This window comes from Halyomorpha halys, unplaced genomic scaffold (assembly GCF_000696795.3).
Source record: "Halyomorpha halys isolate HHAL.00 unplaced genomic scaffold, Hhal_1.1 Scaffold1582.1, whole genome shotgun sequence".
Taxonomy (NCBI): Eukaryota; Metazoa; Arthropoda; class Insecta; order Hemiptera; family Pentatomidae; genus Halyomorpha; species Halyomorpha halys.
The window spans coordinates 91716-119395 of NW_027106787.1; the positions used below are offsets into that span (position 1 = coordinate 91716).

Below are 27680 nucleotides of genomic sequence, written 5' to 3' on the forward strand. Positions count from 1 at the left end.
TTTTATTGGTCTATATGTGATTGTATTTATACAAATCTATTTAAATAAACATACATGAATAAAGTTACACATAGACCAGTTAAATATAATTTAAAAGATAAACATGAACGTTTTTGTCAATCCAACAGATAAATTTAAATAAATTAAGAGAGGTTTGTCCTGAGTTGAAATCGAAATAAGCCAAGCTATGTTTAGGGAAAATCGCCCTTGGATATGGGTTAAAAATTTTAGAGCGGATTTAATCTGAGGACACCGCATTAGAACAAGTTGTAAATTTTGTGCTGGCCGCAGAGGAACATAAATACCGATTGCCTTCCAATATCCTGATTGATTCGGCTTAGCACTGCCAAATACATAAAGCACACAAAATGTCTGTTATTTGTTCCACATTTACCTTTTTTTTATGACTTCCATCTCGCAGAGGTAAAATAATTCCTCGAGATTTATTTTGTCAGTAATGATTGGCGTATATCATTCACCTCATGGATCCTAAGCATGGTGCTATCTTTTTAAAAAAGAAATACGTGGAAAATGGTGTGACCGAGTAGAGGAGAGGTAAAAGTAACCAATTTGTTTATTATTAATAAGAAAATTAAAATACATATGCTTGTGACTTATTCTTGAATATATATATATTTTTTTCTAACCTTCTATGTTTATTTATTTAATAATACAATTATATATAGTACTTACAAGCTAAGGAATATATATACACTTAAGACAATTAATCTTGGTTTGCCTTGCGGCATTATAAGATAAGACAAGCTTGGTCCGCTGAAGGCGGTTTTACATAAGTAGCTGCATTCCCAGGGGCTAACAAGGAATGGGGAGGGACCATTCCGGCTGGTGGTCATTGAATATATATTGAAATATATGACTTTTTTAACCCCTTCGTGGTCATTTATGTCACAAGGAGGAGGGAAGTTATCTAGAGGTGACCATTTATTTCATGGTGGAGGTCAAATTTTTTATTACGTGAGACCACCACAGAATAAATAGTTCTAATGATTATACTGATGCACTATATATAATAATCCTTCCTGAGGATTCCTAAGAGAGAAAATCGCACTGAGGTCTGCCAATTTTGGCCTTGCCAAATCTCTGGGCTATTAAACGCCATCGAGAGATGCTATGTATAAGGTGTTTGCTTTTAGTGGATCAGAGGATTCTATTGTAATATTTATTAGTTTTAATAAATATTACGATATATGACCTGCTTATTAATTTGTTCAATTAAAGTATTTACAAGAAATATACATTTCAATATATGATGTTTGTCTGACGAGTATAGTAGTTCTCATGTTAGCTGAGGTTAGATAGGTTACGTCGTGCGTAACGAAGTGGTTTTGGTGGCTCTAATAGTTACAGTAGGGGTATTCATGATGTTGTGTTAAATGTTAAATGTTTTACCATGTTAAATGTTATAACTATAAGATTGTGAGCAGCCCTATTTGAAGACATGTTAAACGTTAAACGCATAAGAGCCCCTAGCGGATTTTCTCAGCAACTTGTTGTATAAGCCTTTATGTTTATAACCTTCCTTCCAGAACCTCATGTTATTGTTTACTTCAGTTTTGATTTAAGTAATTAATTACAACATGCCTAGAGTGAGTGAAAAGTGGAATTTGTGTGAAAGTTTAGCTTATGAAATGAAATGATGGTTCATATAGTGAGATTTTTTTCTGGCGAGCGTTTACAAATTTTCAGATAATAGAATGAAATTACATTGTTTTTTTTACTGTTTTTTTTTTTCTCAAATGTATCATTAAAATTATCCATTCTGGTTTAATAACAGGGATATGAATACCACAAACACACGAAAAATGGCGGCGATCTCAACTGGTCTATTGTGTGACGTCATTCTCCATTTAACAGACCAAGTAACAGGCTCTCAGCCATGTTAAATGTTATTTCGTTTTACCACGGTAAAAGAAGGCAATTTTTTTCGATTTAACATGAGTTTTTCCATTTAACACGCTTTAACATGTTAAACCAAAGATCATGAATACCCCTAGTATAGACCAGGAGGTAGCGAAGTCGCTATAGGACTACACAAAAAACAGTTCAAACTCCTATCGGCATCATTTTCGGTTTTGAATGGTTTACTTTGCCAGAATAATAGGCTTACAGATATGTCGGTTCTCTCAATTTCTTAAGAAATAATACACATCTATTTATATAGAAACATATAAATATTTATTTAATTATTTCCTATCGATTTTCCTTCAAAGAGGATGCTTCCAGGCTCATACCCGGCCTCAAGTTCCGATTGTTCATCTGCTTTTTTTAACCTACTTATTCCGACCGAGGCTTCATCTCTTCATCTGAATTTTTTCTCTCCTAGGATGTATGCCATCTCGATACCTCCTGTATATCTGCAGGAGCTTATTTATTATAATTATAATTATCTCATGGTAGACAAGCTGTATTTTTTTTATATATATAACTGGATGTGACAATGATAAAAATCTATACGATTACTTTCAATGCTATTTGAAATTGAAATTGTAAATTGTAGTTCTTCCATGAGGGGCTGAAGAATCCAGATTTCGTAAAAGGTCTAGAATCTTCAGGCCTCAGTTCAAGATTTAAAATAAGTAACGCAGGAGGTATCCAGGTGAGCAAAATGCTCAAATGAGGAAAAAAAGATGTCATGTTAGGAGTGTACTGGCTAGAGAAATGTAAAGAAGAATTACCATTGCGAGGAGGCTAGAGTAAAACTTTTTTTTTTTTAATATTTATTTATTGCTGTTTACAAATTTATTTACATTTTAATACATTTAGTAAATCTGATCTAAGTTAAATTGGAGTGTTACAGGCGTGTAGAGAAACTACCCATTGGTAGCACTCTAATGACACTTTACATTAGCTGGTCTCGTGGCCATCTTCTTTTCAGGCACCTCGGAGGATTGTCAGGAATGGAAGAGGATGCAAGATTAGAAACTAGTGGGTTTGAGTGGTTAGAGAGTTTATAATGGAAGGAGTGATATCTGGTTTGGGCTAGATCGGTTACATAGGGAACATTAAGGTCTTTATGTATGATTTTATTTGTGACAAAGGAAGGAATATTGAGGATTTTACGAAGGATTTTGGATTGTAAGGATTGAATACGAGAATAATTCGATGGTTTAGTGGAGCCCCAAAGCTCAACTCCGTATCTCCAGATTGGCCTTATTACAGTCATGTAGATCAGTCTTTTGTAATGTGTTGGAAGTTTAGACCGTTTGTCTAGTAAGTGCTGTAATAGTCGAAATCGACGTGCAGTTTCCTGTATTTTCAGTCTGGTGTGAGGAATCCAAGGTAATCGTTTGTCCAAATGTAGTCCAAGGTAGCGGATCTGTTCGACAGGGGTAAGAGTAACATCATTAAATGAAACTGTAGGGCAGTCGGTAGGTTTACGACGAAGGGTAAAGGTGATTTGATGGGATTTGTTGGAATTTATCTTAATCCTCCAATTACGATACCATTCTTCGAGGGCTGTGATATGGGATTGGAGATTTTGGGATACGATTAATGGGTTATTATTAACAGCGAGCGCACTTGTGTCATTGGCATACGTGGTGAGGATAGTGTTAGGATTGGTTGGAATGTCTGCTGTATAGACGGTGTAGAGAATGGGACCAAGGATAGTACCTTGAGGAAGAGTAAAACTGAATTGAGTGTAAGTGGGGATATAAAAGAGGCAGTAACATAAGCAAGCGGCAACAACAACATCATAGGTTTAATGGAAGGTAAACAAAAGTATAAACAAAACAGATGAAATACTATAAAAGTATGGACTTTTATTTCCCAATATGACCAAAATGCTCAAAGCTACACCTCTCCCAGGTTAATGCAGTAAGCTGCCTAGAACCACATTATTTATATTTGTGTTTACATTCTTTATCCAAACAAAACCACAATTGTCTAACTCACATTGGGTGATATTCTCACAATTATATTATTTTCTCTTTATAACTTTGTTTATTATACAAGTGGAAATCAAAATCAAAATATTATATAGATTATGGATGAGCATTTAAAAAAATGTTTTCTTATTAAAACTTATAGATTAATAATATTTTATTTGTTCTGTGTTTCAGCTTTGAAACCTAAAATGAAAAGCCATTACAGAGGGCACAAAATGGCCATTTGGTTGAACTTGATACCACAGCTCCACCAACCAGGCGACCAAGATGTCAGCATGCGCCACCACCACTTCCATGAGAGGGCTAGTCACTATTATGCAGGTCAAATCTTGTTGATATAATTAAATAAAACATAAATTGCCATTAGTCGTCCCATTGTTATGTTTATTAGTGATATCATTTAATATAGAGTTATTATATCATATGTTCTTCTTTCCGATGCTTATTAAATTTTAATTTGAGAATCTAGATGATGATATAACTGATAAGAAAACCATTTCTCTTTTTCTTTATTCACTAGAGTCATTAATTTCTGGAATGGTATAAATGATAATTATCTATTTCTAAAGTTTTGTTTTTCATTGTAATAAAGATCATAATAATAAAATTTTTAAGATAAATCATATAGAGACATTAATCCATTTATTTCCAGAAATACAATTAAACATCAATAATGTTTAATGAGGTGTAGATAGTTGACCGTAGATTGATGATTGGAGAAGTTTGTCGGGGGGTGCAGTCAGCAAAGAACAACATAAATAAACAAAACCATATTTATTTATTTTATGCCGACGTTTCGACCTGAGTTTCAGGTCTTCATCAGGGCTATAGAACAAAAGAAATAACAACAACATTTAGAGTAACATACAATTGAAAAGGAATAGTGTACAAACAAATTTAGAATTATACAAAATATTGAATTAAATCATAAATGATAAAAAATTGATAACTGATAACTGTATAGTACAAAATTTTAATTTATTGATATTTGTGGAATTGTATGGTAGTAAATTGAAAACAGTGACAGATGAAATATAATATCATGTAGGTAAGAAGATATATATAATATAAGATATGCAAGTAGTGTCTAAAAAATTGAAAAATTAAATAAATAAATGGAATCTACAAATTTAACATTATGACAAACAATGAAAGATAGTGAGTGGCTTATATCTGAATTACATTTATACTTGCTTATATCTGAAGTACCTACATTTACACTGTGTTAATTACTTATACTGTTCTTTGCTGACCGCACCCCCCGACAAACTTCTCCAATCAATAATGTTTATATATTTTTATTAGTATATCATTTTAAAAGTTTTCATTTTAATTTCTTATTAGAATTAATCACAAGAGTTTAACATTAGTATATAAGAAGCCAAATATAAACAATCATTGTTTAAGTAACTTTTTTTTATTTTCAAAGAAATATACCTAATACAAAAATGCTCCTACATCTATAGTTTTGAAATATACCATGAAAAATAAATATAGTATTTTTTACGGGAGAGAGGAGGTTTATATTTAATAATAATATTCTTGAAATCATGCAAAAATTAAGAATTTTTTTTTTGGAATTTTAAGGTTGAACAGCTACCCAGCGGTCCAGATGCAAATAAATTTGCCAAACATATATTTTTGATATCAATTAACGTTAAAACCGAAGAAATATTAATAAAATCGCCTTATTTCTACCCTTGTGCAGAAATGAGCCAAAAAGAATTAAAATATATGTTTTAAGTATATAAGCAAATGTAAAATATCTTTCTATTATATAAACAATTTTTTAGTGATCACCATGTAATATTTTATTTTACATATGATTATCTTATATTTTATGATCGGTTATAGATTAATTTTAACTTTTCTGATCTCTAATATATTAGGGTTCTCTCATATGTTTCTTAAGATGCAGAAAATGAAAATGCTATCGATTTATCTTAACTTTCCTGTTTTCTAATATAAACATATAAGGGTCCATTTTTATGTTTTGTGAAATTCAGAATATGAAAATGCTATCGATTTTAGAATCGCGTATCGATTTATTTTAACATTTCTGATTTCTAATGTATTAGGGTCCTCTTATATGTTTCTTAAGACGTAGAATACGAAAATGCTATCGATTTTAAAATCGCGTATCGCGTGTCGATTTATTTTGCCTTTTCAGATTGCATCGTACTTAGGTCCCTTTATATGTTTTAAGGGATGCAGAAAATGGTAATGCTATTAACTTTAAAATCGCGCTTCAATTTATATTTACTTTTCTTTGGGTACCTTCGTTTATTAGGGTGCCATTATATATATTAGGCCATTTGTGTGTTTTCTACATCTTTCAAAAATTCCTAAAGACATTAACATGTTTGAGATCGGAAAACTTATAATAAATCGATAGCATTTTCGTTTTCTTCGTCTTAAGAAATTAATAAGAGGACCCCCAATATATTAGAAATCAGGGAAGATGAAATAAATCGATACGCGATTCTAAAATCGATAGTATTTTCGTTTTCTTCGTCTTAAGAAATTAATAAGAGGATCCTAGTATATTAGAAATCAGGAAAGTTAAAATAAATCGATGCGCGATCTTAAAATTGATAGCATTTTCGTTTTCTATTAGTCTAAAAATATGTAAAAGGACTCTCATACGCTAAAAATCAAAAATTGTAAAGAATAAGCGAAATTTAAAAAAAGTAATCTAATTGTTATTCGAATAATATTGTATTCTAATAATGTTGTATTCGAATAATTTTCTATTCGAATAATTTTTTATTCGATTGAAATGATATTTCAAATATTCGTATACAAAATTATTCGGATTGTTTAGTCGTATTTTTATTCGAATAAAAATGTATTCGTCTCTCATCATTCGAATACAAACTTCGAATAAAAATGTATTCGTTCCTCGTCAATCGAATACTTTTTGCCCAACTCTGATTCTATATATGATCACTGTGTAATATTTTATTTTACATACAAGGTGAAATAGTAAAAGTTGGTCTCATAAAAAATTGAGTTTAACTGATTAAGAACATATTTTTTGAAAAAAATAACAATGAAATAGTTATCTAATACCTAATAAAGTTAATACCACAAGGTTATACAAATAGTGTAATTATTACAATGAAAGTTGGTACCAGCAACAAATATTTTTGGAAGGATTTATTTTTAGAATTATTTTATAAATTATCTTTCCACATATTTTTGTATTAGTTGAAAGGTTTTAAAAAGCTAATGCATAATAAAAGTGACTCATTCAATTTAAGCGCCCAAATTTTCAAATAGTTTTCGATGGGACCCCTCACTGCCCCAAGTCAGAAGTCAGGATGGGCTACACATGGTCTATTTACAGAATTAGTGGTGTATGGTTGGGAAACACAGCTCTATATCATGGCCCTTTAGCCATCATATAATTTGTTTTACTGCTAATGTGCTGTCAAACCTTTATTCCAGTATAAACAAAATAAACTATCATTGAATGAATAACACAGTAAAATACATAGAAAATATTGACTCTCTACTAGAAAAGATTTATTTTTAATAATGTTGAATTAATCTATATTTATTTAAACAGGTGCAGTGAGACCTGAATCATTCACTAGAGCACCTCCGACAACAGGAGTCCCAGAAGGAGGTTCAGAGCCTCTCGAGTGTCCACCCAACTCAACAAGCGATGAACCTCTCGGGCTATCAGGAGTAGAGGAGGCTCAAGAACTAGAACGCAACTATTACTCCACATCAACAGCTTTTGGTATAACACTCGGCCTCGGATGTCTTCTGCTTCTTCTTAATGCACTCATATTCTCAGCCATCTACTGCCAACGGAGGAGAAAGAGGCGACCGGAACCTGAAGCTGTAGAAATGAAAGAGAGGAAACCTCCTCCACCAACTCCACCTCTGCGTACTTCCAGTGTACCTGTGACTCCTGCTACAGTAAAAAAGAGGGTGCAAATTCAAGAGATATCTGTGTGACCATTTGAAAATATTCAACATTTTTTAAACCGCTGCATTACAAACAGAAATGACACTATTTCAGAAATCAAGTCATATTTTTATAATAATATGTCACTTCAATAATAATACTGGGTATTTTACATCACAACTGATAAAAGAAAATCACTTAATACAAAGTCAAATCTTAACAAAAGATTTATTTATTTATCTTTACTTAAGAAACTTATTTTTTCTACATTATGTAATAATTGGGTACTTGTGTAGATAATGGGCAACCACTAGCGCTGTAGGTAGTGACAATTAGTAACACTGCACTGGAAACTTTTTTATCAGTTTGATGTTTACTAGGTTACTTGTGGTGGCCAAGAGTGTGAAGGCATCACCTTCATGAGCTCAATTCAGAAGCAGAACTAGTTAGAATCTGGCCTGGGCATATAGAAATTTAGGTAGGGGATAAATTTTAAAAAAAGGTTCCTTGTGTTATGATTTTTAAAAATTTCTTTCTTTTATTTTTCTAGTTATTTGTTGCCACCAAAGATATTCAGTTGTATTTGTTATATATTTAAAAAAAAAAAATTATAATAATTTGGGAATTGTTTCAAAAGAAAGAAAACACAGTCAAAGATTTCCAAATTTAGGCCCTCAACTGAACAGGATCGAATGGGAGTTTGTTTATCTCTTGAGCAAGCATTGCAACCAAAAATCAACAGTTCTCATCCAATTAAAGCAGAAATAATAATAGTATACAATCCATATAATTTAATTTTTATGAATATAAAATTATTTTGCTTTAATTAGATCTCAACTGTCAACTTCTGCTTGCTTGGTAGATAAATCCCAACGGTTCTTTTCAGTAAAGGTTTAATTCAAAATTCATTTTTATACAAATCAGTATATGGTATAAAATCTGTTTACAAAATTCAGGAAAAAGACATTTTAGTTATCAGACAAAATTTTTGAACATCCTCAGATGAATTTTTTCATAATATCTCATAAATAAGAACCACACAGACAATGCCAATGCTTTTCATATCCACCGTTGACAATGATCATGGTTACCCATCATCAATCCAAGTATCAGTAATTGTAATTATGTAAGTATATTAACAGTATGCCTAATGTTTTAGAATTATAGCTAATATTTGCTGACTGATAAGTATTAAAGTGAAAAGCCAAAAAATTGGCCATACTTTATCATCTATTATGTTTTCATATCTGTTATCAATTAATACCTGCAAAAAAAATTTTATGTTTAAGTATAATTAATTATATATACATTAAAATCACTGCTAATTATAATCCGGGCAGAAAAGTCATAATTTATGATAAAAAATGAAAAATTACCCTCTTAAAAAGTAAAAAGATATTATTTCAGATTAAGGTGAGTTTTTCAACTGACTTAACTTCGCTAATAACACAAGTTATTAAACATTATATTTGTTTAAAGATTCAATCTAAAAACCATCATTAACTTTTGCTAATATTATTTATGTTAATAACTTTTCTAATAATATTAACTATTATTAACATTGTACTTAACTCAATAAATGAATTTTGTGATCACTCTGGGAGAGTTAATTATTTTCAATTACAATGACATCTGAATTAAATGATGCAGTAAAATAAAATGTAAAAAAAAATTTATTTATTTAATAAAATGTCGTTGAATGTATCTCGTAATCACACAGTATGTAATTCGTAAGAATAATAACATGTATAAGATGGAAGTTATAAGTTAGCTGTTAAAAAAATTATTGTATACAACATTTTGTAAATAATTCCTGTAAAATTCTGAAAAATTACTTGTAATTTTTTGTATATATAAAGTTTAAAAAAAAAAATAAATAAAGGATCAACTACATAAAAAAATTAATTATTGTAAACAGTTGTAAGAAAATAAATATGTGTAAAAGTTAATTTACTTTATTTATTCCTTTCCCAGTAAATTATTTTAATAGATAATTATGTTATTATTATTTTTAAAAATAATAAACTAAGTGACCTGTGATAGAATTTCACACAAACCATAGATATGTACCAGGTTTAAAAACACCAATTTAGACCTGTGAGAACTCTCGCATATGATCAGTTTCCTCCTTCTCTTTAGTTTATTCAAAATATGCTCATTTGTATAAACAATATAATAGATAAGAACACAATTGGTACAGCTGAATACTTCATAAAGACTATCTTTAAGTAATTTGATTATGTTCATTTTATTTATCTTTCTGTTTATATACATGCAGAGATTTTATTATTTTTATTTCTTATTATATTATTATGATTACTTTAACTTTTCTGATCTCTAATATATTAGGGTTCTCTCATATGTTTCTTAAGACGCAGAAAATGAAAATGCTATCGATTTATCTTAACTTTCCTGTTTTCTAACATATAAGGGTCCATTTTTATGTTTTGGAAAATTAAGAATATGAAAATGCTATCGATTTTAGAATCGCGTATCGATTTATTTTAACATATCTGATTTCTAATGTTTTATGGTCCTTTTATATGTTTCTTAAGACGTAGAATACGAAAATGCTATCGATTTTAAAATCGCGTATCGCGTGTCGATTTATTTTGCGTATTCAGATTGCAACGTACTTAGGTCCCTTTATATTTTTTAAGGGATGCAGAAAATGGTAATGGTATTAACTTTAAAATCGCGCTTCAATTTATATTTATATATGTATGTATAGTTGACCGTAAAAATAGATATATAGGGAGATGGTCAGGGTTGCGGTCAATAGTGAAACAAAAATAGTTTAAAACTATTTATTTTCCAACGTTTCGCCCCACTTTGCAGGGCTTCATCAGGGCTAAAAGATACAAAATGAAACTATGTTAAGATAAAATGATAGAAATAAAAATAAAAAGATACAATGAAAAGAATAAAAAACAAGTAACAAAGGCAAGAGCAATAGTTTCATACAAAAATACGTAAAATATAAAGCTAAAAAAGATTTATTAATTTTTATTTATTATTATGTTATCATTCATCATCATATTGCTCAAGATTGTAATACTTAATACCAGTATGTGATTTGGACAATTAAATCTTTGGAATATGAAGAAGATGGTCAGGGTTAAGGTCAAGAAAGAACAAAATAGTTTCCAACTATTTGTTACCTGACGTTTCGCCCCAATTTTCAGGTCTTTATCAGGGCTGTTCAAGACGATAGGCTAAACGGGTATTGACAATCAATGCTTGTCAATGTCTATTTAGCCTACCGTCTTGAACAGCCCTGCAAAGTGGGGCAAAACGTCGAATAATAATAGTTAAAAACTATTTTTTCTTTTTTGACCTTAACCTTGATCATCTTCTTCATATTTTAAAATTATATGGTCAACTATTTATATATGCAATTAAATCTTTAGCTCAAAATATTATTATATACCACTGATGAACAGAATAAACACATTTGATACAATCATTTTCGGTATATTGAGCTGGACTTGTTTCAAAACACTATATAGTTGAATAATTTGGGCTATAAAAACCAACTGAGCTATTCGCTCAATCGTCACATAAGTATCCCTTATCGAAACTAACCCTTGCCTAATTTGAGCAATATCTCAAACATGGTTCATTTTTGGACTTTAAAACACAGGGCCCAACTTTTGTTCCACAGTATCACCAAAATCTTTAAAACTCAATTATTACTGTCTAGGTCTTCTGTCCAAGTTTTGAAACCTCTCACTTTTTTTAAGTTCTAGTAAGAATTTTTTTTTTTTAAATATTTATTTATTGTTATTTACAACTGTACATTATAATACATTTAGTAAATCTGATCTAAGTTAAATTAGAGTGTTACAGGCGTGTAGAGAAACTACCCATTGGTAGCACTCTAATGACATTTTACATTAGCTGGTCTCATGGCCATCTTCTTTTCAGGTGCCTCAGAAGATTGTCAGGAATGGAAGAGGATACAAGGTTAGAAACTAGGGGGTTTGAGTAATTAGAGAGTTTGTAATGGAAGGAGTGATATCTGGTTCGGGCTAGATTGGTTACATAGGGAACATTAAGGTCTTTATGTATGATTTTATTTGTGACAAAGTAAGGAGCATTGAGGATTTTACGAAGGAGTACGAATTTAAAAATCAAAATTGGGATTCATCACTTCTCTATCAAATTCCATTTTTTTTTTATACATCATTCCTGAGAACTGGAAAAGGGATTGATATTACCATATTATACCTATATATAATTAGGGGTTAACATACCTTGCAACAGTAATTGGTTTTCTAAAATATAGAACTGTATACTTTCTTCGACTGTCTTGCATAGCATACTAATACAAAACAAAAGAATGAAAATGTAGCATTGTTATAGTTCAATTTGATCAGAATAGACTTCCTGAACTAAATTGCCAAAGGAAATACAGTACTTCTAATCAAAAATGAGACTGGACATTTTCAATTGACTAAACAATTTTCCCCTGAATAACAGTTATTACTTAACAATAGCTAAAAGTGCTTAAAATGAAATAACCTCTTATTTATCAAAAAATTATAAGTGAAATTCAAGAAACTCCAGAATGTATTATAAGTAAAGTACTATAAATTCCAATATAATATATGATAACACCCCATTCACCTTAAAACCAATTATCACATAGGACAGAATGAAAAGAGCTGGATTGTTTTTACAGAACTCGACAAGGTATGGAAAACAGTTATTTCGACTGGCTACATGGAATGTCCGCAGCCTGAACAGGAAGGAGTGCGAACTTTTGGAGAAAATCGTGGACCCTCACCTCAAAACACAAGTGTTGGATCCAATCCATGGAGATGCGTCATCTTCGTATGGTGGAAGGAAGGACAAAACAAGATAGAATTCGGAACAACGCCATACGGACTAGCCTCGGGGTTAAATCGGCTGAGAGCATCCTAGAGGAGCACAAGCTAAGGTGGTACAGACACCTCCTTAGGATGGAGCAGGAAAGAACTGCCAGGAAGACGTATGTAACTCGCGTGGAGGGAAGAAGGCCATGAGGAAGACTGGGCATTTCCGGGAAGGAGAGTGTTAAGGAGGCGGATATGGACTGGAGTAGAAGAGAGTTGGTCCAAGAACGAGACATCTGATCCAAACTTGACAAATCGTAACCCTGTGTGATGATAATGATAACACTGCTCCTAACGCTGACTGGTACACAGATAAAGAAAATGGTGGTCCCATAAACAAATACTGATAATAAATAAAACAATTTTAAGTAATTATGGATTATATAAATAAAACTTTCTTTCAAATGGTAACTTCCTTTTGTTAATTGGTTCAGTACTTAGCCTGATAATGACCTCCAGTTTTTTCTCATAAATTCATTAATATTTTCTTAAATTTAATGCAATAACAAATTTGGTATTAGTATATGCCACAAAAGAAATAAAGTGTCTGTGTTTTATAAATAAACAGTCAAAATCGTTGAACTCTGATTGTCATTAAAATAAAAACAAATCAAGAAAATAACTTTCACTTTGCAACTTACCTTGTATCTGAAATTAATCCTTGTTTGTTGTTAACATAAAATTCTTTATTATTCACCATGGTAATACTTGCCTTTACTGTTTCCCATGTATAGATTAAGTAAAAGTAAAAAAACTGATTATTGTCAAAACAACCTTAGAAACAAGAAAATAGTTACAATATTGTTTTCGATGATAGTCAAATTTGTGTAGGAAAAATCTCTAATGTGTTTTACATCTTATTTCATTACCTTCTACAAATTCAAATGTAGAATATAGATATTCATAAAATGTTAAGCTTTCCAACAGTATATATAATATGTCTATTCCAGCAGGCCAGGCAATGATTTTCTATTGCTATATTTGAAGATGTATTTAGATTAATTGAACATAATATATGGATGAAGTGATAAGACGGTAATTATAGTAATATAAATGTTAACAACTAACTTCAACATGACTTAACTACTCTACACAAAACTTGGGAGTGGTTTAGGGCTCTATAAACTCCACTAAAAGACACAAACTGGATCTAATTAAACAAATTAGAAGCGGAGATATAAAATAAAACGCATGAAAAGTTTTTCCTTATTTGAAACTACTACATCGGCCTTACAACGGAATTAAATCTAAAAAAGAGGAGACATTCGGCTTTCCAATGGATGTATTAACTTATGAATTGAATAAAATGCAGAGGAGTTATGAACGATTAATTGAACAATGTCCACCAAAATAAAAATAAAAAATCCACTAAATAAATCAAGGTGCAAAAAAATTTTTATTTTCGTTTAAAAATGGTATTTCAGCAACGCTAAAAAATGAATATGATCTGCTTTTTTCTAAATAAAATTTATTTTTAATTTTTAGTAAATAAAAAATCATTTAATAGAATTAGAAATATTTTTTTTCTTATTCTTCTGAAAGAGACAAATCGATTGGCACATAATAACCATGAAAAATTTATACATTTTGAGCTATGCACAAAAAATGCTTAATTTTGTTAGTAACTTTTTTTTTTACGGAAAAAATCCAAGCAGCCTATAACCAGTCTATAACCTTCCTGAGAAAATTCTGAACATTTAACAAAAGACCTATCACAATCAAATATTGATCTTTATATATTATATTAGATTACCATTCTTATTTCCATAAATTTGTTTTCAACCTAGGAAAATGTTTTTCCTTTTCTTTTCCACTTTTTTTTTTACCAATTGTTTTCATAAATTATATTCATCCATATTTTATAACTACAAACAATGAAAGATGATTAATTATTTCCAATAAACAAAGTTGGAGGTACCTTCCTTATGTTGGATAATTTCTTTAGGATTATGAGTCTTCCTAGGGACAAGGTATTCCTTACTATTTCACAACTAGTACTATTATCAGGATAAGGTATATATAGATATAATTAAAAGAAAAAATAATAAAATTATTATTATTATTATTATTTATTAATGTGAAATCATAAAATTATTTACAAAATGAATTTATAAATATAAAAAAAAATTGGAGATGATGATCAGAGGAGCAGTTAAATTGAAAAAAAAAAAGTACAGTACTGTTTAATTTACAATGGGGTTTTGGCCCGATTAGAAGCCATCTTTCGAGAAGAAAAAAAAAGAAAAATCTCACCTCATGAATAGCAAAGATAGACAGCGATATATCTTTACAGTTCAGAAGGTGAGATTCTCTCAGATCAATATCACATAATACTCTATTCATGAATACTTAAATTTGACTCCTCCTCTAAATATCATCACCTAAATCGTAACTACAATTAACTACTTCATACATAAATGTAAAAAAAAAAAAAAAAAAGAAATATTAAAAGGTTTAAAATATGTACTTCTATTTTACAAATAATTATTCAGAAATATTGCTGTAACATTCAAAACAAGACTAGCTTAGTTTCAAAATAATACATTTAACAATAAGTCAAATAAATTTATATTATAATACATAAACTTCATTTATGCACTATACTTTACAAATTTGTACAGGAAACAAAAAGAAAACAAAAGAAATAGGTAGTCATTAAAAATAGCTATAAAATTAAATTAAAATTAACAATTTAGTATCTATTCAAGATTCATTTTTAAACTTTAAGCTAAACCTATGAGTTCGCCATACTCATTTTCGCTGCTTCTTGACGAATAACTGATATAAGTTCCATATTGATTAAGAAGACAAATCTTAAGCCAGCAATCTGAAATTAAATCAAAACAGAACACATATAACTCTCTCATTAATCAAATAACATAAACAACGTGGAAATATAAGAAATTCACTTGCGTTCAAGTAATCTATAAATTGCTTTAAAACATGTAATTTTATAAAAAAAACAAGCTATACTCCCTTCTGAAAATAATTTTAATAAAATAAACTCGTACTTAATAAACATACTAATTTAATATTAGAATCCAGCCTGAAAGCAATCTATAAAATGTTTCCAAATTTATTTTGTAAAAACAACACAAATTACCACCCTAATAATTTTTTTTTATTACGCCAAAATACAAGGCACTTCCGCCTTCCGTGCTTGCGCAGCCCAATATAATTTACTTTTTTTTCACCCTTATCACTCTTCTTGAGTGAAACTATTTCTTATATCTTGTAATAATGGACAACATTTCTTCGAGGTGGCAAAGCTTGCAGAAGTGCTTGCTTCCGAGAGTGGGCTCTCAAAAACACCAATTTCGAACAGATATTTTGACAGAAAATCGTGGTCAGTCTGCATTCTAAAATAGGCTACACTTTGTCTTCTTGGTAGGTTCTTTGGTATCTGTTCCACTAGCAAGCATGCCCAAGATTTACCTTCCGTAGCTCCTTCGTGCCTCTGAACTATGAGTTTTTTATTCGCATCAATTGTTCATTTGGCAGAGCTATATGGTAGAGGAAGGTTTGGTTGGAACTCAAGAGAACCTTGTTACTTATTTTTATTCTTATCATTGTATCTTATCTTTGTATTTTTACTCTTATCATTGTATCTTATCTTTGTATTTTTACTCTTATCATTGTATCTTATCTTTGTATTTTTACTCTTATCATTGTATCATTTTGTATCTTTTTAGCCCTGATGAACCCCCACAAAGTGGGGGGAAACGTCGGAAAATAAATAGTGTAAACTATTTTTGTTTCTCCTTTGACCGCAACCCTGACCATCTTCCTATGTTTCCTGATGTGGTTTTTTTGTAGGGTGGGTTCGCCACTCCCATGCCTATTTTTGTGAGTGCCACCCATTGGCGATCGAGGGAGTTTTGGCCGGAGGAGGCTGTGAGTGAGTTTTGCATAATTTCATGCTTGAAAAAAGCCTTTTATGCTTGAATAAGTTAGGAAATCTCAGATGGAACAGAAATATCTAGACATTGGAAGAATGACAGCTTGCAAAGATGTTCCAAATAATACCCGTGGTGTGTCAAAATATTTTAATGTAGGGTCATTTTATGTGAAATATAAAATTGAACTCATAACCTTTGAGTTAGTAGACAGGCACATTGCCACGCTGCTACAGTCGCCCCAGAAAAACTTAAATATACTAAAAGTATTTCCAGAATCGCCCCCAAATTAACTATTTCATTCACCAAATTAAAATTACATTCATCAAACTCTAATTCAGGACTTGACAGCTCTGTGCTAGCAAACACAATGATGGTGCTTCAAATATATGAACTTTGTAAGTGATTGCCATGGTAACCCTTGTTTTACACGGCCTCTTACTGTTCAATGATTTTTTTAATATAATGTCGTATATTTTTCATTTTAAATATTTAAACATGAATTGAAAGTATAGACATATTTATTTAAGAATAGTAATTTATTTATATCATATAAATATAGCTATAGCGACCATTAAATAGTTGATAGATAACTTGTAACCAAATTCATCATACTTATCAACTTCTGGGCGATTGGTAAGGATATTTTAATAATATTCCTATACCAATATACATTATTATTTTATTTAAATAAATAATTTAATTTTTATCCGTTTTAGTCTCAACACATTTTATTTTATTATTATAAAACAGCACTAGTACACCATGCAACCAAAAACCAGTATTTTTTTGATTTTGAAAATACAATGATTTTACATAAAGAAAATAATACATTCAAAAGGAAAATACTTGAATCCATTAACATATCTGAAAATATTAATTATACAATGAATTTCAAAACAGACACAAGAAACTTGAACCAACACTATGCACAGATATTAAGTAAAATTAATTTATGAAAAATATGGGATAAATTAAATGTGGATAGTTATAATTAGCCTTGATGGGATTTTTACTAATGAAATACAAAGGAAAATTAACAAAAATCTTGTAATAATATATAATTTTAATGCTTGAACTGAGTGGAGGAAGGTTACAAGCTTTGTTGTGATAAAGTTTTAACAGATAGTGACTGTGACAAATGAATTTTTATTTTTATTTTAAATGTGAAAATTGACTAATTAGGTAATTAGACATGATGTAGGATATACTTATTGATAAAAAAATATGTTTACCTAATGTTTTAACATTTCATAGAAACTGCTGTTTTGACCTGGGCTTAATAGCCCGCATGAAGTTGAGTTTTTAAAATCATTTAGTTCCAGAATTGTATTAAGGTAAGATGAATTATAAATAATATTGTTAAGCACTGTGAATTGTTGAGGATCATACATGTAATAAAAGTAGTTTTGTGGTAGATTATCCCTGAGGAAGACCGGATTGGCCAAAAACGTTGGACTTGTAAGGAAAATAAAATGTGTTCAGACTTAAATGGATAAAAATTAAATTATTTATTTAAACAACATTAACCAGTCTTAAGAAAGTGTTTAAGATTATAAATAAAATTATTATTTTATTTTTTTAGCAATAAATTAAAGTCAAATCCTTCAAGGGTTCAATCTATACCAATACCAAGATCTTTTTATTTATTTTAAAAAAAAAAATCATATTTTTTTAAAAATTAAATAATTCAATTAAAAACCTACATTCAAGACTTCACTACTTCTTAATTTAACTAATCCCTAAAATTACTGAGGCAGGTTATTATACCATTCATGGACGTATAATACAATTTTGAATACTTATCAAAATATAACACACCTACTACTATAGTACACCACATGGAAAATATAATAATACTTAACTAACTAAAAGTATAAGCAAGGCGATGACATACCTCTACAACAGAGTTATCGTTAAGCCTGTACTTATTTCCAGCCAAGATTGGCCTCCCATCAATATAAATGGCTCTTTTTCCTTCGTTCATAATAAAAAAGTCACCATTATTCCTCAAGCGAATTGTACCTTGCTGGCGTGAAACTTTTGAAGCCGGTCCTTCTAGAGTTAAATCTACATCAACACTAAGATCTTTTGTTGTTCTTCCTATTGTAATCTAAAACAAAACAAACATATACAAGACAATTATTTTAAAGATAAAAAATATTCAATTTATTATACAATATGCATGCATAAAATATATATTTTAATATGCTCTTTTTGAGTAAATTGCATATTTTTATGTATAAAGGGTTTTTAATATGTTTTTATTTTTTATTTATGTATCTTTTTAATATTGTTCATTTGCTATGTTAAGCCAAAAAGCAAGCTAACCAATTTTGATCAGTAAAATATGCAGTCACAAAAGATATCGTGCAAAGCCAAGATGGAGGCACGAGTCCTGCAAACAGTTCGTTGAATCGCTGCCATGTTGAGCAGATTCAAATATTTTAAAAACTTTATTAACTTATAACCTTTATAGACCTTTATAAACTTCCCATCATAATTAAAGTTACAGTAAATTTAAGAAAAAATAGGAGTCAAGAATAAGTGTTAAAGAATAATGTTCATAAAGAAAATCACAGAAAAAAACTCAAAACCGTAGTACTACAATAGATGTTGAGAATTAACAACGAGAGAAGAGGAAGCAAAAAAACTTGGTTTGTGATCATTCGTTGCTTAGGCACGGGCAGGGAATGATGTTTCCTGGATGAGGAGGTCCTCATCATCTTTTGTCTAGCTCAAGGAAGACATCTTTTTCAAGATGACATTGAAGAGTCACCCTCTATAATAAGGGACTCTTTGTTTTGGATCGTCAGTGAATGAGATGAGTGAAAACTGTTTAAGGACCAATGCTTTGTTTTTATAGTGTTTTGCTTACTGAAAGATTGCCAACAGTCTGCGTTAGTTGAGAAAATCATCAAAAAAAGTAGATTCTATGAAATTGGTTAATTTTGTTCCAATACCTAAAATTAAATACATTTGTAAAAGAGACATTAATTTAATTAAGTGTTATTAGTAAAAGTGTCTGTTTCTGATTGCCTAGAAACCCGCCCTGAGATTAAGAGTCAATTATATTATAAAATTTAAATAAAATTAAAATTCTCATATCTATTTATTTGACCTTGTTATCTTCAAAACTATTCTTTAGATATGAGAATTAAATTCTTTTAAATTTTTTAAATAATTTTTATTATTATTACAATATATATATATATATACATTTAAACCTTTATACCTGGAGTGGCCAACATTTCTGAACATGAGATCTACTTTTTAACTTATAAGTGTGTCGCGATCGACTTTTCATAGGCGAAGTGGAAGAGGGAAGAAGAATTGTGAAATGCATATTATGTTTTTACACTGTGTTTCAGTATCAGGGGCATTCAAAGTCCATGGTACACAGAATTCCACTCCCAGACATTCGAGCACAATTGGCCTCGCGATCGACAAGTTGGCCACCTCTGCTTTATACACATGTAAATGTTAAAAGCTTATCGGAAAGCACATATAACATGATAGTATATTAGGATGTCTATAGTTATAACAATAATACTTTATACAATAACAGGTGCTTATTTATAATTTATTTATACTAGCACATTCACAAACAAGATGTCTCCAGATATAGGAATTTTGAAAGCTAAAGATATTCTTTAAAAATTTAAATTCAATTAACACTGTAATTATTATTATATTTATTAAAATTTAATTTAATTATTTTTACAACTGATGTTCAACAATTATTTTATAGTTCAAGCTTTTCATCAGTTGCAAAACTTTGATTCTATAAACTTTATTCCGAGAAGTTTGTGGTTCCGTCCTGTTTAAAACTTTGTTTTTAAAACAAGGTGGTAATTTAATTTAGGTTTAACTGTAGCTGGTAAAATACAGGTGCTGATGAGAAAACTCTATAAAACTAAATACAATACATTGATAGTTCTAGATAGATCAAGTTACATTGATAGATGTAAAACATAGATCTAATTAATAAAATTTATTAAGTGTGATGTCAAACTTCGGTGAAAAACAATAGACAGTTTATTAACGAACCGTTTCGATTATACAGAAATTGTTAGAGCTTTTTTTTTCGATCAAATGATTATTTGAAAAAGATTTCGTAAATTATTTTATTACCCAATGAAAAAAATTATATGTTTTTAGGAGCAACTAAAACACAGTGATGACTAAATTGGTGTCATACTAATATATAAAAAAATTCGATTGCAGAGTAAAAAAAAACTGGATGTAGGTAAAAGATCATGGAAGAAGTTATTTAAAATGTAAATAACTTATGAAAAACATACCTGCCGAGATCTCATCAGGTATCTTACAAGGCGTCCCTTCAGAACAGCTAAGGTATGGTTGTCAAACTCTTGAGGAGCAATACCTGAAACTGCATCTACCAAAACTTGCCAGCGACTTACTTCTGCTTCTAAAGTTCTAATTTCTTTTTTCTCTTTCCTATATAAATAAATGTTTTAAAAAATGAATAAAATATTGCCATACAATTTTTTTTTTTTATCTACAGACCTGTCAGAGAGGAACAATTCTTCTTCCAATGCTTCATCTTTAGGACCTTGGAGCTCAATATCGTGCATATTCTCTTCAAGTTCCGAGAAAGGTATGACAGATTTTTCTCCATGAGTACCAGGGACTAATACAAAATCAAAATGATTAATGATATATAAAAATAGCTAATGTAGCTACAATATAGGAGATGAAATAACTATTATTAATTACAGTAATATGGACAATTTTGTACAACTAGTTATAATTCTGAAATATAAATAAAGATATAAAGAACAGTTTCAACGAAGATAAGTGAAACAAACTGTTTAATAAGGTTTCGAAAATTACAGTAAGAATCATCAGGATAAATACCAGAGGAACAATTGTGAAAAGATTGGCACAGGACATGGTATATGCAGATGATGTTATCACCAGGAGAGCACTCACACCATTGTCTGGTACTTTCCAAGCATTCGAGAATGGAACGAATAAACTTGCTATTTTTGTAAATGCTGACAAGACAAAAACAAAAAAAAATTACATAGCACCATATAGTCATGTCTTCAAAAATTTTAAATATCACTTATTCAATCAAAAAATTACATCAAAGATAAAATAAAAGAAGAGGTTTGCAGCTGGCAGTAGTGCATGTGTACACTCTAAAAAGCACGAGGTGTGTCAATTAGTCCTTAGAAAAAGATAAAAAACCAATCTTTTTCAGTGCTTTCATAATCTCTTTTTAGCACTATACACTTTCTCAGGCTTCCTTCCAAGTTTCATCAGAAAAATGTGATTTGAAATTCCTCAATAATTTTGAAGTTCCTTAAAGAAGGAATTTTTTTAAGCAATGACACCTCTTTGTTTTATACGGACTGTTGTCCAGTGAGCTACTTTATTAAGTTTGGAAATAAACAGTCGCTGAGGACCATATTCAGTAAATACGGTGGATAGTTAACTAATTCAAACTTTAGTTTCTCAATTTTAACGATCAAAACTGCATACGTGTACCCTCATGTATGAAAGAGAATTTTTTTCTGTTCAAATGAGGACGTTTTTCCTTTATTTTCTCACTCAGCAGCCCAACAAAGACACAATACTGTCCAGTAATTGTTTGTCCTTTTTCCAAATAGTTAATGAGAATATTATAGTTAATGAGTGCATCCCAAAAAATGGAGGCCATAACTGACTGACTTCATTGTCTTCTCTTTCTTTGGAGCCATTTCACCTTTAACGATCCAATGTTTTGACTGTTCCAATATTTTGAGTGTGTAGTGGTGTATCCAGAATCGATGCAGAAACTCATCTAGATTACAATACACTCTCACTAAGAGAGCCATGGAGGCTGGCATTTTTAGTGAAACATGGGTTCTGACCCAAGATAACGAAGAATTCTTTCTATTAATAAAAGGATCAAAAAGAGAATCAGTACACTGACGATCCAGAAAAAATCAGAAGTTGAAATATAGGTGAAACCATATAGCACAGATAGTAGAGTATAATAGGGGTATTCATGATCTATGTTAAAGCGTGTTAAATGGAAAAACTCGTGTTAAATCGAAAAAAAATTGCCTTCTTTTGCCGTGGTAAAACGAAATAACATTTAACATGGCTGAGAGTCTGTTACTTGGTCAGTTAAATCGAGAATGACGTCACACAATAGACCAGTTAAGATCGCCGCCATATTAGTTGTTGTGACTTTCAATACAGTTGTCAATTAGCTCATCTTCATTCTCTTCTTCACAAGTTTGAAGATCAATAAGACACTCATAAGCTAAACTTTCACACAAATTCCACTTTTCACTCACTCTAGGCATGTTTTAATTAATTACTTAAATCAAAACTGAAGTAAACAATAACATGAGGGTCTGGAAGGAAGGTTATAAACATAAGGCTTATACAACAAGTTGCTGAGAAATCCGCTAGGGGCTCTTATGCATTTAACGTTTAACACGACTTCAAATAGGGCTGCTCACAATCCTATAGTTATAACATTTAACATGGTAAAACATATAACATTTAACACAACATCATGAATACCCCTAATAAAAACTATAATAGCTCCTGATGAATGAAAACTGAAAGGATGAAAACTCATCCTACTGAAGCTTCGACAGTTTAGATAACACCCAGGTGATCGAAGCTAGAGGTTATGAAGTTAATTAAAAAATTATTCATCAGATTTAATATCATTGGATAAATGTACAAAAAATATATGATATAATTAGTATCTCATACCTGTTTGATCATCTAAAAGATAGTATTGTTTCATAAGCAGCCAATGAGACATGAGAGATTTCGGCGTTCTAGCTCTATGGAAAACCAAACTATTTTTGTTCAAAAGGTCTTCAAAAACACTCAGTGGAGGTGTAGGGCTCTAAAAAATTTCATATAATTATTAAAATTAGGTAATATAGGTAATTAGGTAGATAATTATAGATCATATGGGTTGTGGTCAAGAAAGGAAACTAAGAAATATTTTCAGCAATTAATAAATAGCCCATTTTTCGACCCACACTGTAAGTTTTCATCAGGACAAAAATATAAAGATGGAATGTAAAAAAAAGCTAATGTAAAATCATGAAAGTGAAATGTAAATACTACTAATATAAAGGTGAAACTAAAAAGACATCCATATATACAAACTAACATAATAAATAAATCTAAAGTAGTAAAGAGGTTAAATACATAGTATTATTATATATCTTTTTGGAATTCATCTTTAATTTCCCAATTATTTTTCATTTATTTATCATGTAAGTTGGTTTATCCCTACAATTCTATTTTATTTACATGTTACTTTTATAACATATTTAAAATTATACGAAACGACTATGAATAAGGACTACACTGCTCCTAGACAAAAAATTATTTTCAGAAATAAGACAATTTCAAATATAGGTTTCAATAAAACCCAATCAAAGTCGATTAATTAAAGAAGCATCTACTTACTGACTTAATAGCAGCAAGTAGTTGCTGCTCTTCTTTGCTGTATAAAGTTTTACTCTCAATGTTTGCAATAACATCAGGATGTAGATTTCGCATTGCACTCATTGCAAGTTTGGAAATGGTTGGTTCGTATAACAATGAGTACCACCTCTGCTGAATCTCTTGAAGAGTGAACTTACATGAAAATTTGATACCTCGGTGAACATGTTGTAAATCATTTGACTATAAATAGAAGAAAATGAAATATAAAAGCATATTTAAACATGAACAAATAAATAAATCAATAACTTTTTTACTTATTAATTGACAATTACATAAAAATACATATAGTAAATTTGATTATAATGATTTGATTATAAAACACAGCCTTGAAGAGAAACTACCTATTGGCAGCACCCTAATAAAATTTCTACATTAGGAGGTCTCGAGGCTACCTTCTTTTCAGGTGCCCCCGGGGACTGCAGGAATAGAAGAGGAAGCGAGGTTATAAAGTAGTGGGTTTGGGTGGTTAGGTAGTTTATAATGAAAATATTGATATCTGGTTCGGGCTTGATCGATTACACATGGAACATTAAGGTCTTTATAGATGATTTTATTTGTGACCAAGTAAGGAGCATTGAAGATTTTATGAAGGATTTTGGATTGTAAGGATTGGTTACAAGAGGAATTCAAAAGAAATCTATTACTCAATCAGAGAAATTATATTGTTTAAAAATAACTCATTAAAATAACTAACTAACTCTTGCTGATATGTGAAACAAAACATAAATTATCCATAATAGTTCGAATCCAAATATTTCAGACAATCTGTTTTTCTAGGTAATTAGTTGATTTCAATTAAAAAATATGAAAAATTAAAAAATATTCAAAACCCTTTTTAAAAATAACTAATAATAAATAAGGAAATAGTTCACAAGTGTCACTCCATATGGCACTTGCGATTACTCACTTATATAAAATTATTTATAGTTGTCATGATCAAGATTATTATTATTACTACTTGAAATGAATTACAGCTGTCGACTTCTGTTTGTTGTTACAAACAAAAGTGGGAGTGTTAAGATTCATTTTTCGGGACAGACTAAAAAATGAATACTAACTGTCCCAGGAACGAATCGAAACCCACAATGTTTCTAACCGGGCACTCTCAAAAAACTAACTCGACAATTTATATACAAAAACTGATTGTTGCTTAAAATATTGACCTTTTATGCTTAAAAACTATGTACATTTCATGTATATATATGTATGTGTGAATATATATACAAATTCAAAAAATACTTGTAAATTTTTAATAAAGGCAGATATACTAAGAAGCTCAAGAAAAAGAAAAGCATTCTAATAACATAACAATTCACAAATAGTTTGATCTCTAATGTGATAAACGATGGATAAAGAGGGAAAACTACCTGAGTCACATTTTTTACTCTTTTGTATGCTAAATAAATAAAACTGGGTAATACATGACTTTAACTTTTTTTATTATTACTATATACCTGGTTATTTCTCAGACATAGGAGGGTTATCTAGAGGTAACCAACATATTTTAATCATGGTAGGGGGTCAAGTTATCATTAGATGGGACTGCCAAAAAATAAAAGCCAAATTCAAACCAGTGCCATTGCTAACTCAAGGTTACTAAACCTCTACTCTCTCGGTCACAAATGGCCCCACTCACTCGCTGACTTTATAATCACTGTAAAATTTTCTCAAAAACTAAAGTGTCCATAAAGTTAAAATAGCTAAAGATAGTTTCGCTTAAATCTTGGATATACAATAAGGTTTGGTTTCAAAAAATATGAACTCAAACACTATAAATACCTTGAAATAAAACTAACATTATCTTTTAGACCACTATATCCCATTTATGCTGTGTATGTGCGATAACGGTAGGTTTCTTCAATTATTGACTCTAATAGGTTTTAATTTTTTTTATTTTTTCCAAAACGAAGAGCAAGGGAGAAGTAAAACCATCCTTCAAGTAGTAGTCCCAACTAGAATTCAATAAAATAGAGCAACTTATCACTTAAGTAACCCTTGTCCCCTTAAGATGTAACTACTAAAGACTTTTGTTCCTCACAACAGCAAGATACCAAAAACACAATAATATCATAAGTCTTATAATAACTAGTAAAATGAGTGTGATCAAAAAATAATGTTAATGAAATAAACCAAACCTGAATCACAGCAGTAATAAGTGCTAGATCATCAGTTGGCTTCCATCTTCCTAAATCTTTTGTAGCAGCATGAGAAGGCGGTTTCGATTTCTTAGATTTTTTCGAACTTGGCCTAGGTATTATTCTTCGCTTATCGATAGGTGAAGGAACTCCAGCACTAGAACTCGCTTCATCTATATGAACAATAATAAAAACTTTAAACTTATATCCTTCGCTACAAGAATTGTACAACTATAAACAAAAAATTACACACAAAAGTTTGACTGCGATAACGTTCTGGATCTATTATTCTGGGGTTTCTTCACCATTGGTTCGACATCTTTGCTAGAAAAACTGTATTCCACCAACTCATCATCAAATTTCCTTCTTTTAATGGATCTTGAACTGCTAAGATTTCAACATACCAACATTCAACATTAGGAATTGGTTCATTTTACTATGTAATATTTATTGTATTATAAACTAATATAATCATAAGTAATATAATATTTACGAATACCTTCTCCTTTTATTATTATCAGAAGAACTAACTTCCATTGTAGGAGTAAGAGGAAAGTCGATATCAACTGAATTGGATGCTGTGGGATTATCCATTATTTAACAACAAATCAACAACGTAACAATATGTAGAATTATCCCGAATAAACAAGATAATCAATAAAAATCAAGTATATAACTGCTTTATAATATGATCCATTTTAACAAAACACTACTTTAATCATTAATGTAATCACAAGATAAGAATTAGTCAATGTTTACAAATAAGAATGCAAACAAATTAACATAACCTGCCCAAGCGTAGCGAGGGGAGGTTTTCGATTATACACCTTTCTCTTTGGCTGGAACTAACCACAACAATAAGAACAGATGACGTCATAAGTTGTAACATTCATTTTTAAAAATAAACCTCCATGATTGAACAACCATAAAAAGAATTTTAGCCACATCTTCAAAATTTGATGTTTAACATCTGAAAATACTTGGAAAACGAAAATTAATTTTAAAAAATCCGGCCGTCCTTTTTTTTGTTTTGTTTTCCTGGCCTTGGGAGTAGTTATCCTACAAGTACCAATCTATTATGGTCAGAGTTGGAAGGTCAAAATTCATTCCGTGGGTCCTCAACGAAATAAATTTCAACCCTGCCAAATTTGAACCAGAGCCATTTCTGACTTGAGGTTCATAAGGTCTTAGGAGGTTCATAACACCTTAACACTATACTACGATATTACAACAAATATTACTATTTTCAGGTTATTACATAATAACATGTAGAATTTGTTTTTACTTTAAGTCATAAAACATAAGACTTATCTAAGGAATGTAAGAATGTAAGTCCTAACTATGATTGAGCTCTCCTGAAAAGTTGGCCTAAGGTGACTTAGGTTAGTCTGGTTCGGAGGCAAGTATAGATATATTAGCCATTTATCAAGGTTAGGGAAAAATTTAGA

General features: G+C 30.3%; 2 protein-coding genes across 2 annotated transcripts in view; one reads left to right on the forward strand and one right to left on the reverse strand.

The window, feature by feature from the left end:
* LOC106690117 (neuroligin-3) overlaps positions 1–9691 on the forward strand; it is a gene marked incomplete at its 5' end in the record, with an annotated part of 84269 nt that extends 74578 nt beyond the window's left edge. Inside the window, 2 exon segments of the mRNA XM_067045097.1 lie at positions 4083–4229; positions 7480–9691. Coding sequence (XP_066901198.1) covers positions 4097–4229; positions 7480–7877 — 531 coding nt within the window. The 3' untranslated portion in view covers positions 7878–9691.
* Positions 9692–14733: 5042 nt separating this feature from the next.
* Positions 14734–27018, reverse strand: Rcd5 (microspherule protein Rcd5). Its single transcript, XM_014435430.3, has 9 exons — positions 26732–27018; positions 26486–26619; positions 26233–26405; positions 24059–24277; positions 23345–23483; positions 21131–21254; positions 20905–21061; positions 18498–18713; positions 14734–15531 (listed from the first exon to the last, which is right to left on the reverse strand). Exons 1-9 carry the CDS (start codon positions 26824–26826, stop codon positions 15439–15441), a joined length of 1350 nt encoding a protein of 449 aa, XP_014290916.1. The 5' UTR covers positions 26827–27018; the 3' UTR covers positions 14734–15438.
* Between the last annotated feature and the right edge of the window lie 662 nt (positions 27019–27680).

Coding starts and splice junctions, on each gene's coding strand:
- Rcd5 (XM_014435430.3), bottom strand. CDS start 26,826: ATGGATAATCCCACAGCATCCAATTCAGTTGATATCGACTTTCCTCTT. Junction 24,278..26,232: donor TTATTACTGCTGTGATTCAG/GTTTGGTTTATT, acceptor TTCTATTTATAG/TCAAATGATTTACAACATGT. Junction 15,532..18,497: donor ACGATAACTCTGTTGTAGAG/GTATGTCATCGC, acceptor ATTTAATTTCAG/ATTGCTGGCTTAAGATTTGT.